This window comes from Xiphophorus maculatus, chromosome 6 (genome assembly GCF_002775205.1).
Source record: "Xiphophorus maculatus strain JP 163 A chromosome 6, X_maculatus-5.0-male, whole genome shotgun sequence".
NCBI lineage: Eukaryota > Metazoa > Chordata > Actinopteri > Cyprinodontiformes > Poeciliidae > Xiphophorus > Xiphophorus maculatus.
In genome coordinates, this window is record NC_036448.1 from 26,858,797 (window position 1) to 26,873,581 (window position 14,785).

At 37.4% G+C, this 14,785-nt stretch overlaps 1 protein-coding gene across 2 annotated transcripts; it reads left to right on the forward strand.

Moving 5' to 3' along the window:
* The first annotated feature begins 1,707 nt into the window (after positions 1-1,707).
* Positions 1,708-14,682, forward strand: pitrm1 (pitrilysin metallopeptidase 1). 2 transcript variants are annotated; one of them, XM_005796583.2, is made up of 27 exons: positions 1,708-1,923; positions 2,786-2,891; positions 3,197-3,303; positions 3,454-3,605; positions 3,717-3,831; positions 4,578-4,674; positions 5,398-5,558; positions 5,645-5,771; positions 5,864-5,952; positions 6,040-6,168; positions 6,261-6,374; positions 7,500-7,596; positions 8,002-8,136; positions 8,283-8,421; positions 9,035-9,151; positions 9,234-9,363; positions 11,133-11,253; positions 11,368-11,444; positions 11,780-11,945; positions 12,073-12,173; positions 12,352-12,472; positions 12,562-12,612; positions 12,773-12,885; positions 13,090-13,215; positions 13,675-13,820; positions 14,081-14,183; positions 14,287-14,380. In XM_005796583.2, the coding sequence occupies exons 1-27, from the start codon at positions 1,880-1,882 to the stop codon at positions 14,378-14,380; spliced, it is 3,078 nt and encodes a 1,025-aa protein (XP_005796640.1). In that variant the 5' UTR covers positions 1,708-1,879. The 2 variants fall into 2 exon arrangements, with proteins under 2 accessions (XP_005796640.1, XP_023190502.1); XM_023334734.1 differs by lacking the exon at positions 1,708-1,923 and having other exon boundaries at positions 14,287-14,682.
* Positions 14,683-14,785: the final 103 nt, after the last annotated feature.

Genomic DNA, 14,785 nt, shown 5'->3' on the forward strand with positions numbered 1-14,785 from the left:
TATTAATATTAATAGAAGTATTAATAGTTGTATTTTGGATTATAGTCACTGCCGTCCAAAGAAGCACACCTCATAAATTTATTTCTTAAAGTGCTTTGCCAAAGCAGAGACAGCACATTATTCTTCATGAACTATCTTATTCTCAGGCAGTTTGGGTAAGGGAGCATCTGTGAACATCAGTTCTCCATTGGATTTAGGTCTGGACTTTGACTATGCCAGTCTAATACATAAATATACTTTGTTCTAATGTATTCCATTGTAGTTCAGGTTGTATGTGTATAGTCAGTGGCCTTCTGGAAGGCTGGTCTTGTGGTTTTGCTCCAGGATGGTCCTGTGCGTTCCTCAATCCATCTTCACATCAACTCTGACTAGCTTCCTTGTTTCTTCTGTAGCTACGCATCCCCACAGCATGATGCTGCCACCCACATCTTACATGAGGGATGCTGCATTCAGGACAATGTGAAATCTTAGTTTTGTATTTGTCTTTATTACACCCAACGGTCAAAAAGCTCCGCTTGGTCAAAAGAAAAAAAAATTCTCGTATCATGATAATATTAAAAGCACTTGAATATAAAGTTGAATTGAGATGATCAATCAAAAATAATAATTCTAATTCTTCTCATATTAAAAAGCAGTCTACATTTGCAGTTCAATTCCATTTCATCACATATTTCATCATGAAATTAAGGACTGATATAAAAAGGTGAACAGTTTTCACAATAAAAAATAAAAAGTACTGCACATTGATAACACTTTCCTTGCAATAAGAAGGTTCCAATCCCAGTTTGGGGTCTTTCTGCATGGAGTTTGCATATTCTCCCTGTGCATTCTTAGGTTCTCTCCGGGTACTCTGTCTTCCTCTCACAATACAAAAACACGACTACTGGGATCGCTCTAAATGGCGATGTAAATGTTAATGTGTGTGCATCTGTCAGTTGCTCTTCAAGGATAAGTGGCTGTAGAAAATGGATGGATGGATGGATGGATGGATGGATGGATGGATGGATGGATGGATGGATGGATGGATGGATGGATGGATGGATGGAAAAAATAAAATCACCTATAATTATGCTAGTGTATAGGAAAAAACGCATATTTTTCATTCAAAAAGTTAAAGACAAAGAACGAATGTTTTATATTATATTTAATTCAGTAAATACTATAATATTATTCAGTAAACAATAGACAAATTGTGGAAGTTTACCTGCATTTAGCTACGTTTGGTAATAATATATAACGGCCAAAATGAGAAATGCCCTAAAAGTATTAGTTACCAAAATATGTTCACATGGCGTCACCTCGTGGAAGTAAATTGTAATTGCATTTTCTTTCTCCATATGATTAATGTAAATGAGGAAACGTGGTGTTTTTTTGTTTTTTGTTTTTGTTTTGTTTTTTTCATGTGTTGTTAAAACACCGTCCAAAGTTTAGTGTATTATAAGCGTAGTTAATTCTCTAAATGCTCTGCTCATTTAAGTCAAGTCATCGTTTAGTAACCTTAGAGATTTTGTTACTAAACCAATCATATAGTTTCTTCTTTACAAGCTGACCAATCAAAAATGAGGACGTTTAAACGTCATTTGCCCTCTCACTCGCGTAAAAAATTGCGCAACATCTAACAGTAGAGCGCCATTACTGCTGGATCGGTTAAAGTGGATTGCAGATGGTTTAGAAATCTGCGATTAGCGCCGGCGTGGCGGCCATTTTTACATGCGTGGTTGAACCAACATGTCAGCTACACAACACACAGCATGAGAGGACACAAACCAGGGATGTTGAGCCTAAATACAGTGAATTTGTTCAAAATATGGTAGAAATGTTTGGGTTGTAGCTGGACACAAGCAGAAAATAGTTTATTTTTACAACTGGGATAAAAATAATGTTTCGGCTTACGAAGACTGTGCTCCAGAGACTTCATGTTCGGTGAGTTAGTGTATAACGGCACTGTTGGAAAAAAGCCAATGTTTATTTCATGCTTGTTTAAGGTTGTAAATCCATGTCATTCATTATTGACACAGCTGTGCTATTACAATTATGTGAAAGCACACCCGTTTGCATAATGAATTTAAAGACTTTGCTTTAGTTTTTAATTTTTTGTTAGACTTTGTTTAGCCCGTTCAACCTCTGTGATTAAAACTTCATATATTAATTTAACCTGCATTAGACACGACGTGTTTAAAAAGGTCGTTAAATTAAGGATATTTAACTGCGACACAAGACCCTGTGAATGTGACCACCTGGGCTTTTTGACATCAATAAATTCCTACACACATTATTGTAGTGGCGGCGCCAGGCCTCTTTTAGACAAAATACAAGCATCATCTAATTCTAAAATAAAAAAATAACATACATACATTAACCTAAATGAGAGGAAATAATAAAATAAACAGCTCAGATATTTGTATCAACATGTCAACTTTGAAAAGAGGGGGCTCAGTGGAAGGTCATGTGACCTGGGTTTAACCTGATTTTACTCTCATTGATTATATTAATCGCTGAGGTGTTATTTTAGAAAAAAAAACATTTATGTTCAACCTGACAACCCCATTAAACGACTCAAATCTGAGGAGTAGATGGAATTGTCATTATATTGCCATTTTAAATTGTACAAGTGTTGTAGCATATTTGGTGGACATGTTAATTCTGTAACATAATTATGTTCTTTTTAAAATAGAGTTGTCTCTTAATTCTGAAGTTTCAAAGAAAATGGGAAATATATGCATGCACGGTTTCTTTCCAAATTCTCTGGAGTCCTGATTGAGCATGGATGTGCTTGATCCTCCAGGTTGAATGGACGTCACCAAGCATGGAGGCTGAGGAGCTCCTCAGCTAGAGAACAGGCTCTGGAGTACCAACCGGGGCAGAAAATCCACGGCTTCACTGTCCGAGAGGTAGAAGCAGCTTTCGCCTGGCTGATGCAGTAATTGATCATCTGAGAGTTTTGTTTCTTCTCTGAAAATTTGGATGTTGTTTTAGAATTTTTTCTCCCTCAGTATAAAAGCTCAAATGACAAGATTAAATCAGTAAATTTTTACTGCCTTATAATCCACTGCGGATCTCAGTAAGACAATAATATTCGAAATATGCTACTTGCTTGTACTTCCTGTGGTGTGTTAACTGTCTTGTATCAGGACATTTTTAGTTTTTATGTCTGTAACCTTGCAGTTAAACTCGGTGCTTCTTATCCCGACCTCAGGTTGCAGCCGTCCCTGACCTTTGTCTCACAGCTGTGACGTTAACCCACGATAAAACTGGAGCGCAGTATCTGCATGCAGCCCGAGATGACTCAAACAACCTCTTCAGGTTGGTTAGCTCTTAGTGTTAAACTGGTGGCAACGTCTGCTTAATCTGTGGAGTTTTTCACAGTATTACAGCTGTGTCTTATTTGTAAATAGAATCAGAAATGGTTTCCTGGTTTCTTGTTTTTTCTTATTTGCTCTTGCTGTTGTTCAGTGTCCAGTTTAGGACGACCCCGAGGGACAGCACAGGGGTCCCCCATATCCTGGAGCACACAGTGCTGTGTGGATCTGAAAAGTACCCCTGCAGAGATCCCTTCTTCAAGATGCTCAACCGCTCGCTGTCCACCTTCATGAATGCCTTCACAGGTTCGCTATTATTTGGTTGTAAATATATTGAGACACCTGTGCTGAGATTGTGTTTATTAATCCTCGGATAAATCCATGTAAGAGACCTGCTTTATGTTTCTGTGTGAACAGCCAGTGACTTCACAATGTATCCATTCTCCACCCAAAATGGGAAAGACTTCCAGAACCTTCTTTCAGTTTATCTGGATGCAGTTTTCTTCCCTTGTTTACGAGAACAAGATTTCCGGTGAGATTCAGCTGCATCACTGCACTCTTCACATTGCCCATAAGCAACTAGAGTAAATTAACTCGAGTTTAGCTCTGTTTATATTCTGATGTTAAGTTAAATTAAGGTGTTGTAAATTCATAAATTAAATTTTTTAAATGAAAATATACTTTTGGCATGCAGACGGTGGTACTCTGTTTAGGAGTAGTTTAGGATCTTGCTTTAAGTTGTATACGCTGCAAAGCTCTTAATAAACATTACAGATGTAATAGTGAATTGTTGCTCTTGCAGATTTTGTTTTATCTTGTTCTTTACTTGTCTGATTAGTTTTTCAGTGGAGCTAACAAAAATCACATGCACACTATAATCAATTAATAATTCAAGTGATTAGTAGACACTCATTTTCTTCTGTTGAATAAAAACAAAACTGAAGAAACAATCACTAGTTGGCACACAGCTTCAGCTATTACAGATAGAAACTAGAGATCAGGCCTGAAATCTGGGTCTAGTGATGGACTGAGACCTTCAGAGTCACATAGAGACAGTCACAAAGTCGGCCTTCTGTCACCTGAAGAACACTTCCAGGATTAAAGCGCTAATGTCCCAGCAAGATGTAGAAAGTCAGCCATGTATTTATCTTTAATTAAATTCTTTTTTTTTTTAATTACTGAAAATCAAGACGGGAAGCCCATTTGTTTTGATTCACCTTTGGTGAATAATAACTGGAACATCACTAACTATAGTCTGGATTCCAACATTTCATTCAGGCAGGAAGGCTGGAGGCTGGAGAATGAAGATCCGACCAATCCCAGCTCCCCGCTGGTGTTTAAGGGAGTTGTGTTCAATGAGATGAAAGGAGCCTTTGTAAGTCACTATCACATGCATTTCAGCGTGCTCACAATTACTGTTGCATTTTTAGTTTATTTAAACACAGTTCTACTGCTTTTAGACCACCATATAACTGACAGTCATAATTTGTCATCAAACTACAATGTTTCATCTTAGCTTTGTCTTTTCCTTGATCTCATTTCAAAATGGAAGGAGGTTGATAGGAGATGGGGAGTGGGAAGGTTTCCAGTTCTCAAACCACATCAGTTTACTAAATGTGCTCAACCAAACTTCCAAATGCATCATTTAGCTGATTTATTTTTATTTTTTTACCAGTTCTTCCAAGCACCATTGATACTTGAATATTTATTAGTAACTTTACTTGGGTTAGATTTTTCATTAGCGTTGATTAATGGAATATTAATGTTTTATACATTGTCCATTTTTACTAAGATTTATGAACACAGCAACAAAACCAACAGATCAAATAGTGAGTGATTTTGTTTTTAGAGGCATAATGTGAAACAGTGATATGAGGAATTGTAAAATGTAATATTATTCTTAATACTTAGGAATAATGTGCCTAATCTTGACGTATGTGTATATCACCATTTTAGCATTTCCTCTGTAGTTATTAATATTTTTAATCTTAAATCTTGAGTATTTAGATCAGGACTTCTCTGTTCAAATTTATTTGGAGGATTACATTCAACCTTATGTAAAATGAAACCGCTGATCTTTTTTTGTGTGCTTTTCCAGTCAGACAGTGAGCGTTTATATGCGCAGCACCTTCAAAACAAGCTGTACCCTGACCACACCTACTCTGTGGTGTCGGGCGGAGAACCGCTGGCCATTCCAGACCTGACCTGGGAACAGCTTAAGCAGTTTCACGCCACACACTACCATCCCAGTAACGCTCGGTAAGGAAGCACGGTGTTCCTAACACTGAAGCACAGGAATGGAAACTGGGAGTTAAAGAATATCCTTCATTCTCTTAAATGTTCAGGTTCTTCACTTATGGAGATTTGCCTTTGGAAAACCATCTGAAGCAGATCCAAGAAGAGGCTCTTTGCAAGTTTGATCGCATCAATGCAAGGACAGGAGTCCCATCTCAGCCTCACTGGAGCAGTCCAGTAAGCACACGTGTCAAACATACGTTTACGTAAAATCATAAACATCAGAAATGGCTCTGATATTACTGTGGATTTCAACTGTTTTTGTCCAGAGAGAAGACCATGTGACTTGCAGCCCTGATGCTTTGGCTCCAGATCCAACTAAACAGAACACTCTCTGTATGAGTTACCTGCTGGGAGAGTAAGATCTGACTTTAATCGATAGTCTTGAAAAATTAAAGTCCAGTTGTGTGATTTCAGCCTGACTTGTTTCTGTTTCTCTTCTTAGCATCACAGATTCCTTCGAAGGATTCACTCTCAGCCTGCTGTCTTCGCTCATGGTCTCTGGACCAAACTCACCCTTCTACAAATCCCTCATCGAACCCAAGATAGGAAGTGACTTCTCCTCCGTTGTTGGGTTTGTACATAAACTTTGCTTGGAAGAATAGTTGACCAAGCAAATGTTGCATCATCGAGGTTTTGTGAAAAAATGTTTTTGTTGCCCCACAGATATGACGGAAGCACCAAAGAGGCGTCCTTCAGCATCGGCCTGCAGGGGATGGCTGAGCACGACACAGAACGGGTCAAACAAATCATCAGCCAAACTATCGACGATATCATAGAGTGAGTCCCATTACTTTGAGTTCTTCTTTTAACCAAGTGAACCATGTGGGGCAGGGAAATTCTGTTTTCTCATTTGCATATTGTAGTTGATGCTGTAGTTTGCAGCAAAGTTACAAAGGATTAAAAGTATCTCCTGGTATCAGTCAGCATTAAATATGCAGTGGAATCATAATGAACGTCATAAATAAATGGAGGACATGAGGAACATGGTGGTCAGGGAAGCCGACAGCAGCACTAAATGAGCTGCTGGGTTTTAAACCACATCTGGTTGGTCTACAGGTCACAGCAGTATTCTATATCGTCTTTACTATATTTTCTTACCTCTATGGAGGCTGTTATGGTCTGATGATACTAAAGTACAGTGAATTAACAAAAAACATGTTTTAAAAGGAGCAATTAGGACACAAAAGCAAATAAACAAGTTTGGATTTTGATTTCTGTGTTTTCCAGATCTGGATAAGTATGGACAGAAAATAAAAATAATTCAATTTCTAGACTTTATTTTTTGTCACATTATCTAAATGTTTTCCTTCAGTTTTTCCTTCCTTTGGTGTATCCTTTCTACCTACTTTGTATCCAGGGAAATTATGTTTCCTTCCATCCTTTTGTGTATCCCTGTTTTTGTCAAGGAGGATGAAATTTTGAATAGTTTGTCCAAATATCACTCAGTTTTAATTCAAAGCAGTCAAATATTTTATAGCTGAAGATAAGGAATGTTGAATCATTATTCGGCACTAGTCTTAAACAAAAACCATAAACAACCAAATAATTACTTTGTTTGAAGACAGTCCAGCTTAGTAAGTCCAAGCCAGAGAACAGAACTAAACCTGACAGATAAGCTGTGGTGTGACCTCAAGAGCGCCGTGGGAAAGACGTTCTCACAGTGTGGGGTCAAGAAGTGAGAACATATCAAAGCTGATGGACTCAAAGCAAAAAGTGTAGAATGTCCCGCAGGTATGTGGGACGAGTGTAGAGATAGTGCTTGAAGATGTGTTGTTTTTTTGCTGTTCATTTTTTTTGTTGTTGAACTGAACAGGGTATATCTTACATTATCAAGTTATTTAACAATAAGCATGTAGCTAAATAACCTGACTTTACGCCTTCTTGTTTTGGGTTTTGTGGCAGGAAAGGCTTTGAGGATGAGAGAATCGAAGCTCTCCTTCATAAGATTGAGATCCAGATGAAGCATCAGTCCACAAACTTCGGCCTGGCTCTGGCCTCTGTGAGTTCACCGTTCAGATCATTTCATGAATCCAGGGACTCAGACACTCAGACATTTTGGGTAGTGTGTTTGTGTTTTCTGTTTAAAATCTGGAATTAATCTTTTATGATTTGAATATTTCTACACAAATCAAGAATTTAAACATGCTGTCATTGATTTCCCTGGAAACCATTTTATTTACACTAAATATTCTGTTATTGCTGATTGCTTCTAACCCTTTAATCACCTGTGATTTCAGGTTTACATTCCTAGTGATTTATTCAAGGGCTTTTAGGTGTCATAAAGTAAATGCCATGCATAAAAAATTACTTGCAGAATTAGAGCTGTTTCAGTTTGACCTTCAGTTTTTTCTGTCGGGTACATCTTCCTTCATTATGGGCTTTTTTTTCTGCATGTTTCTAATAGTATATAGCTTCATCCTGGAACCACGAAGGAGATCCTGTAGAGCTGCTCCGAATCAGCGACAGCGTTGCAAAGTTCAGGCAGGCTCTGAAAGAAAACCCTCACTTCCTCCAGGACAAAATCAGATACTACTTCAAGGTAAATAAATGAATTTAGCCTAAGTTTAGGCAAAAATAAGGTCTATCAACGGTGCTTGGCATATGTTATTTGAGTATTTATGGATATAAAACACATTAGATTTTAATTCCATGCTAATTATTGCCTTGAATGGATTATTTGTGCAGGAGAACACGCATCGTTTGACGCTGAGGATGAGTCCTGACGAGGCGTTCCTGGAGAAACAAGCCAAGGCTGAAGAGGAGAAGCTTCAGGAAAAGATCTCAGTTCTGACCGACAGCGATAGAAAAGAGATTTATCAGAAAGGTAACATCTTCACTTCAACGCATCTGATTCCTGCTCTCTTGAGCCTGGTTATAGATTTATAGTGTTTACTGTTTATTTCTGCTTTTATATTTTAGTACTGGTGGAAAAATAACTTTAGATTTTTACAAGCTTTTCCATTTTGTGAAACATGGATGAGTCTCCTCCCATGTGGATGCAGATATTTGATCCCTTAGGATATACTTCTTATATTAAGCAGTATAAAACCAGTAGTGTTCCTGTTGCCATAAGCTTCCAAAATTCGACTTGGAATAGTCTAAATATTGTTTTATTTTCTATTTTTTTCTTTTTCTTTTTTAAACTTGTCCTTTTGAGAATGTTGTACTTCAGTTATCTTTACTTTTTCTTTTTTATTGTTTTATTGGTTTTTAATTTTTTAACATATGATCACCAGACCATTTTGAATCATGTTATTGTTGTGTTGATGTAAAGTTTCCCTGTCTGGCAATAAAGCAGACTCACCTCACTGTAGCTAAATCTACCTAACGGTATAAATAAATTTGATTGATTGATTGCTCAGTATCCTTCAGGTATGACGCTAAACTAGAAGATTTAATAATGTTTTTATTGAGTTGCATGTTTTCTTGTTGAAAAGGTCTGGAGTTGCTGGAAACTCAGAGTAAAACTCAGGATGCCTCGAGTCTCCCTGCTCTCAAAGTGTCTGACATCCAGCCAATGATGCCCTTCACTGCCGTTCAGATGAGCACTGCAGGTACAGCAGTTCTCTCCTTATCTCATTTAATCGTAACAAAACCAGCCAATTTGTTTCTAACGGGTTGTGTGTTGTGCTGAAGGTTATGTCCCGGTTCAGTTCTGTGAGCAGCCCACAAACGGTTTGGTGTACTTCAGAGCCATATGCAGTCTGAACACTCTGCCAGAGGACCTGAGGGTTTACGTCCCGCTCTTCTGCAGCATTATCACCAAGTGAGTTCCAACGTACGAGCCAAAGCCCCGGCCTGGGCTTGGAGATAAACGCTACTAGTGAACATGGAAAGACACTTTAATATGAAATGTTTCTTCCTCTTCTTGAGCAACATTGAATTGAATTTTATCTCTTTTTTATTGAAGTAGAAATAAAATTGGCAGCAATGCTTTTCCATACGGTGCAAACAGAAAACAGGCACAGACATTCACACAAGCAGATATAATAAGATAATGACTAGCAACAGATAAAACACAAAACTAAAGCCACAGGAAACTGGATCCTGTGTATCAGGGACAGAGCGGTGGTCTGAGGTCTTGGTGGTTTATCCTCCAGCTCTGTCAACAACACAGTCTGGGCCCATAAAGCTACAATATGTAACTTTCATTAAAAAAATATTTTCTGAATACTTGTTAAAACTATCACTTTGTTATGACAGTATGGTATGAGACAAATAATCTGTAAAAAATAAAAATAAATCTGGCTGCTCCCAGTGCTAACTAGCCCTCTGCTGTGCTACAGCTGATGATGGTGGATAAATAGTTTTCCTGGAATAACAAGTTACTTCTCCAGCATTAGCGCATTTAGCAGCTCGTACATGCCGTGATTAGCAGCGTGATTAAAACTGCAGCTTTAAAATCTACAGCACAACTCAAGTCAAGAGTCTAATTCAAAATCAGTAAACTAGATTTTTTTTTTAAATGACATGTTCAGTAAATGTGCAGCTTTGTAGAAACCTGTTGACTTGCTCAGCCCCATTGAGACTATATTCTGTTTATTAACATTTTGACATTCATAAAACAGAATGTCAAAATTCGTTCCTAGGCCATGTTTTCTAGGAAATGTGTAGAAGTTCTTTTAAAAGCAATTTGCTTTGATTTGATTGGAATGAGAACTTTTTTTTTTAAGTGTAAATAAAAAGTATCTTCATTAGATGTCTATAAACTAATTAAGCGCCATATACATGAGATTGCTGCATCAAGACTTTCCATCTGTTTGTATTTGCTCAGCCTGACTAGATCAGCTGATTGAACAGCTCCAGTAACCTCAAGGACTTTACAAGCTAAAAATAATCCAATTTTATTTCCAACTATAAGCAATCTAGTTTGGTCCAGACTGAATTCAAATCAAATCATTTCAATTAAATGCAACTTGTAGTCAGACTCATATTCAATAGCAAGCAGTTTATGTTAATCCATATAATAATACAATACAAACTCAGTTGATTAGGTAATACTACATCATAAAAAAGAAGCACACCTGGTTTTGTTGTCAATCTGCTGCAAACAGCTGTAGGTGGAGATGACAGGAAGTAAATGTGGAAACACTGAGCCAGGAGAACTTCCTGTGAAATAGAAAAACAAGGTCTAAAGATTTGGATATTTGTATTATTTTAATGCTTTTTAGTAACATTGGATGGTCTTGTTGCAAATTGAAACAATTTTTGCCTCAACTAGATTTGGGTCCTTTTTGGTGGCTTTGCTGTTATTCTTGCAGTTAGATTAATTCACTCAAGAAGATTTCTGAATTGTGCTAAGTGTGTTTAAAGGAACATTCATACAATTCTTCATAAAAAATACTTTTTGTTAATACTTACTGTTAAATCCTTACCGAATATTATGAACACAGTTGCTTTAACTAAATAAGTATCTTTGTTTACTGCATGTTTTACCTTAAATTTGCTTTGAAAACTAACAATCAAAAAGACTGGATGTCGATTTTCCATTCCAAGCTGCAACAGCGGATTAGAAGTTGTATTGTTTTTGGGCAGAATGGGCTGTGGAGATCTGGATTACAGGCAGCAGGCCCAGCAGATGGAGATGAGGACAGGAGGAATGTCTGTCTCAACGCAGGTCATCCCTGACTGCACCCAGATGGACACGTTTGAGCAGGTTAGCCAAAAACACATTTATCCTTTTGTCTTCTTCTGCTTTTAGATGAAGGATAAAGCTAAGCTCTGTTTCTAAAGGGAAATTGTCAGCTTATTGTTGCTGTTTCTCTTACAGGGGGTTCTCCTGTTCTCCTCCTGCCTGGAAAGAAATCTTCCTCACATGTTTAAACTATGGAGCGACATTTTCAACAGGTTAATAAAACTCCAGGATGCAAATGCACTTTCTGTCAATCTTCTCTGGTTTTTCTGGCTGGATATTTGACTATTTTTCTTATCATAAATTATGAGACTTATTTCATTTAAATTGATTGGTTTCCTGCTATAGATTGGACCTTTAAGCATTGTTGGCCATGTTCTGTAATGGGGAGATAAGGAAGCTTTACATTTTCTAATTCAGTCTAAAACTAGTTTTGGAAGAAAAATGTTATGGTCAGATGACAGAAATAGAATTGTTTTTCCATAGTGAACTACATGTGGATGATTATTGCTTTGCATGAAATAACAAAAGACTGGTGGTTCTGCTACAGCCCTCATTTTGACAGCGAAGAGCGCCTCCGCGTTCTGGTGATGATGGCGGCGCAGGAGTTGGCAAATGGGATCTCCTACTCTGGTCACATGTACGCCATGACCAGAGCGGGCCGGCACCTGACACCAGCTGGGGAACTCCAGGAGACCTTTGGTGGGATGGAGCAGGTAATCCTGATTTTGGGCAGCATTGACTGAAAGATGGAATAGTTTGTTGTCTATAGTCTTTGTTTTGTTGTAACATCACTCTGCTGTGGTTTACTGATCAGGTTTTATGTTTTTATTTGAACATTAGGTGAAGTTTTTGAAGAGAATAGCAGAGATGCCAGATCTTAGTCAAGTCATCCGAGTATTACCCAGGATCAAAAAACACCTTCTGAACCCCGAGAACATGAGGTGGGATCATTGCTAGATTTTCTAGTCACTTAACAATAAAGTTTGGTTGAATCTGAAAAGTTTATTGTTTTGTTTTTTTCTTTCTGTGGTTGCATCTTATCACATTTGTGATTTAAGTTTTAGCTACAGAATGCTTACCATTTCATTTTCATTTCCTGCTTCCTTCACATTCTAACAGGTGTGCAATCAATGCAACACCACAGATAATCTCTGACTCAGAAAAAGAGTTGGAAAGGTTTATTAAAGACGTTGCTGAAAACAGAAAAGAGCGCAAACTTATCAGAGCAAATATTATAAAGGTAAGATATTCCTGACAGATTGAAGCAATGCTCTGCTTAGAAAATATATTTATTTTTATGCATTATGTATTTTTGTTTCTTTGCTACAGAAACCACTTGACCCTCTGGATGATTCAGGTCCAACTAGAAAACTAATAACAGTAAGTTCAATATAATCAATAAGTTTGGATGTATAGAAAAATGTTTTCTAGTTGTTGCATTTGTTATTAGTGAGAAATCTAGAATTATAATTACATGCTGGATAGAACACTCATGTCTATATTAACTGAAGTTTAAACTTATTTTTTTATGCTGCTACAGGAGCCAAATTTCCAGCCATGTCAAATGAAAACGTTCTTCCAGATGCCCTTCCCTGTTAACTTTGTCAGTGAGAGTATTCGTACAGTCCCTTTCTGCCACCAGGATTATGCCAGGTAACTATAAAATAAATACAGAAAAGTCCACTGATAAGTGATTGCTTCTTTATTATAACTTTTATTTTAGCTTACTTAATGGAACTACAGGATGTACTCTACGTTACATGTCAAAATGATCGCGTTACGGTAATTATGTACCGTTTGATTCATATTTCTTCATTGTTTATCCTCTCCACTTGCTACCATCTTCTTCTGAGTCAGTTTGTGCATCTTGGCAAGAATGATGACGGCTAAATTCCTCCACGGAGAAATTCGGGAGAAGGGCGGAGCCTATGGAGGCGGAGCCAAAATGGGAGGAAGTGGCGTGTTCTCCTTTTACTCTTACAGGTGGGCAGCAGTTCACACATTCGATCAGCCTTACTTTATTTTGTAATAAAAAATGAAAATTATTACAATACAAGAATGTAAAAATCATTCTTTGATTGTATTTGGTACTTAAATTTTGAAGGAAAAAAAAAATTCTGGTCATAAATAAAACCTCTGTGTGCTTTCAGGAGCATGTCAGCGTTTTAGAAACCCTTCGATATTATCATTTATTTCTGCTAATTTTGATGATTGGGTCTGAAAGCTAATGAAAACCCAAAATTCAGTTTAAGAAAAATGTGAACATTACTATTATACTCGGTTTAAAAAAATACACCTGAACATTCCTGTATCCTAACTCAGATGATGAGTGGATAACTCGGCTGAGCTGCTTGATTTCTTTTTTCCCTAAATTACTAATTAGGAATTATAAACTATAAAACCAGTAAAGGACATTTATTAAGCCTCTCTTCTGTGTCTAAGGGATCCGAACTCGGTGCAGACGTTATCTGCATTTCGAAAAGGCGTCGACTGGGCGAAATCAGGCCAGTTCTCTCAGCAGGACATCGATGAAGCCAAGCTTTCCGTTTTCTCCGCTGTAGATTCACCTGTGGCTCCTTCAGATAAAGGTGATGATGCAACACTTTAATGGCTTTTGTCACAGAATCTTTTTGTAACCTTTTAGATGCTTTTTTTAATGGAGTGGAATCTGCTAGGTAGTTTTAATAACTTTTTCTGGATTTTCTTTTCCCTTAACTTAATTTTCAATATGGTATCCAAATTTTTGCTCTTTATTTATTAACTTGTGGTTTGAATAAAGCAGAGTTAAAAGGTTGGAAACTGATTTGATGTTTAAGTTGGTAGCTGATCCCTTCTCTTTGTGGAGCAGGAACGAGTCGCTTCCTCGGTGGAGTCACAGATGAGATGAAGCAAAGTTACAGAGAACAGCTCTTTGCTGTGGATCATAAAAGCCTGGTGGAAGTGGCAGAGAGGTAAAACAGTTCAGGATGAATGATTGTTTCATGTCATCATCTGAGTTTGCCTTTGGGAAACTCTTGCACACGAAGCGGAAATCAGCTGATTGTTTCCCTGCAGGTACCTCAGTGTCGGTCAGAGCACGTGTGGAGTCGCCATCCTGGGTCCAGAGAACGATGCAATCAAGAAAGATCCAACGTGGATATTAAAATAATGTTCTTTTCATAACTGGACCCAAAGCTTGAATGAACTTTGTACTGAAAACCAAACAAAAATGTAAGTTGTTTTTTTTGTGTGTTTGTTCATATTGCTGGCGAGAGACAGAAACACACAACATGAAGACAACTAAAGCTGATGGCTGTCATTTTAAACGGGCAATAGAAACCTTTTTATATTCCATCATGTACATATGACTGATGGAAAATATTTGTTACAGTAACACATTGAATATAAAACTAGATCTGAGTTTTGTGAAAGTAAAATCACTTTGTCATTAAATCATTAAGTTTAATGGGATTTCTTGTCATAAAGTGGTTTTGTTTGTCCAACACAACCTTTAATTTACCAAGACAAACTCTAAAAATGAAACCCTTCTGTTGGGTTCAGGGCTACAAATACA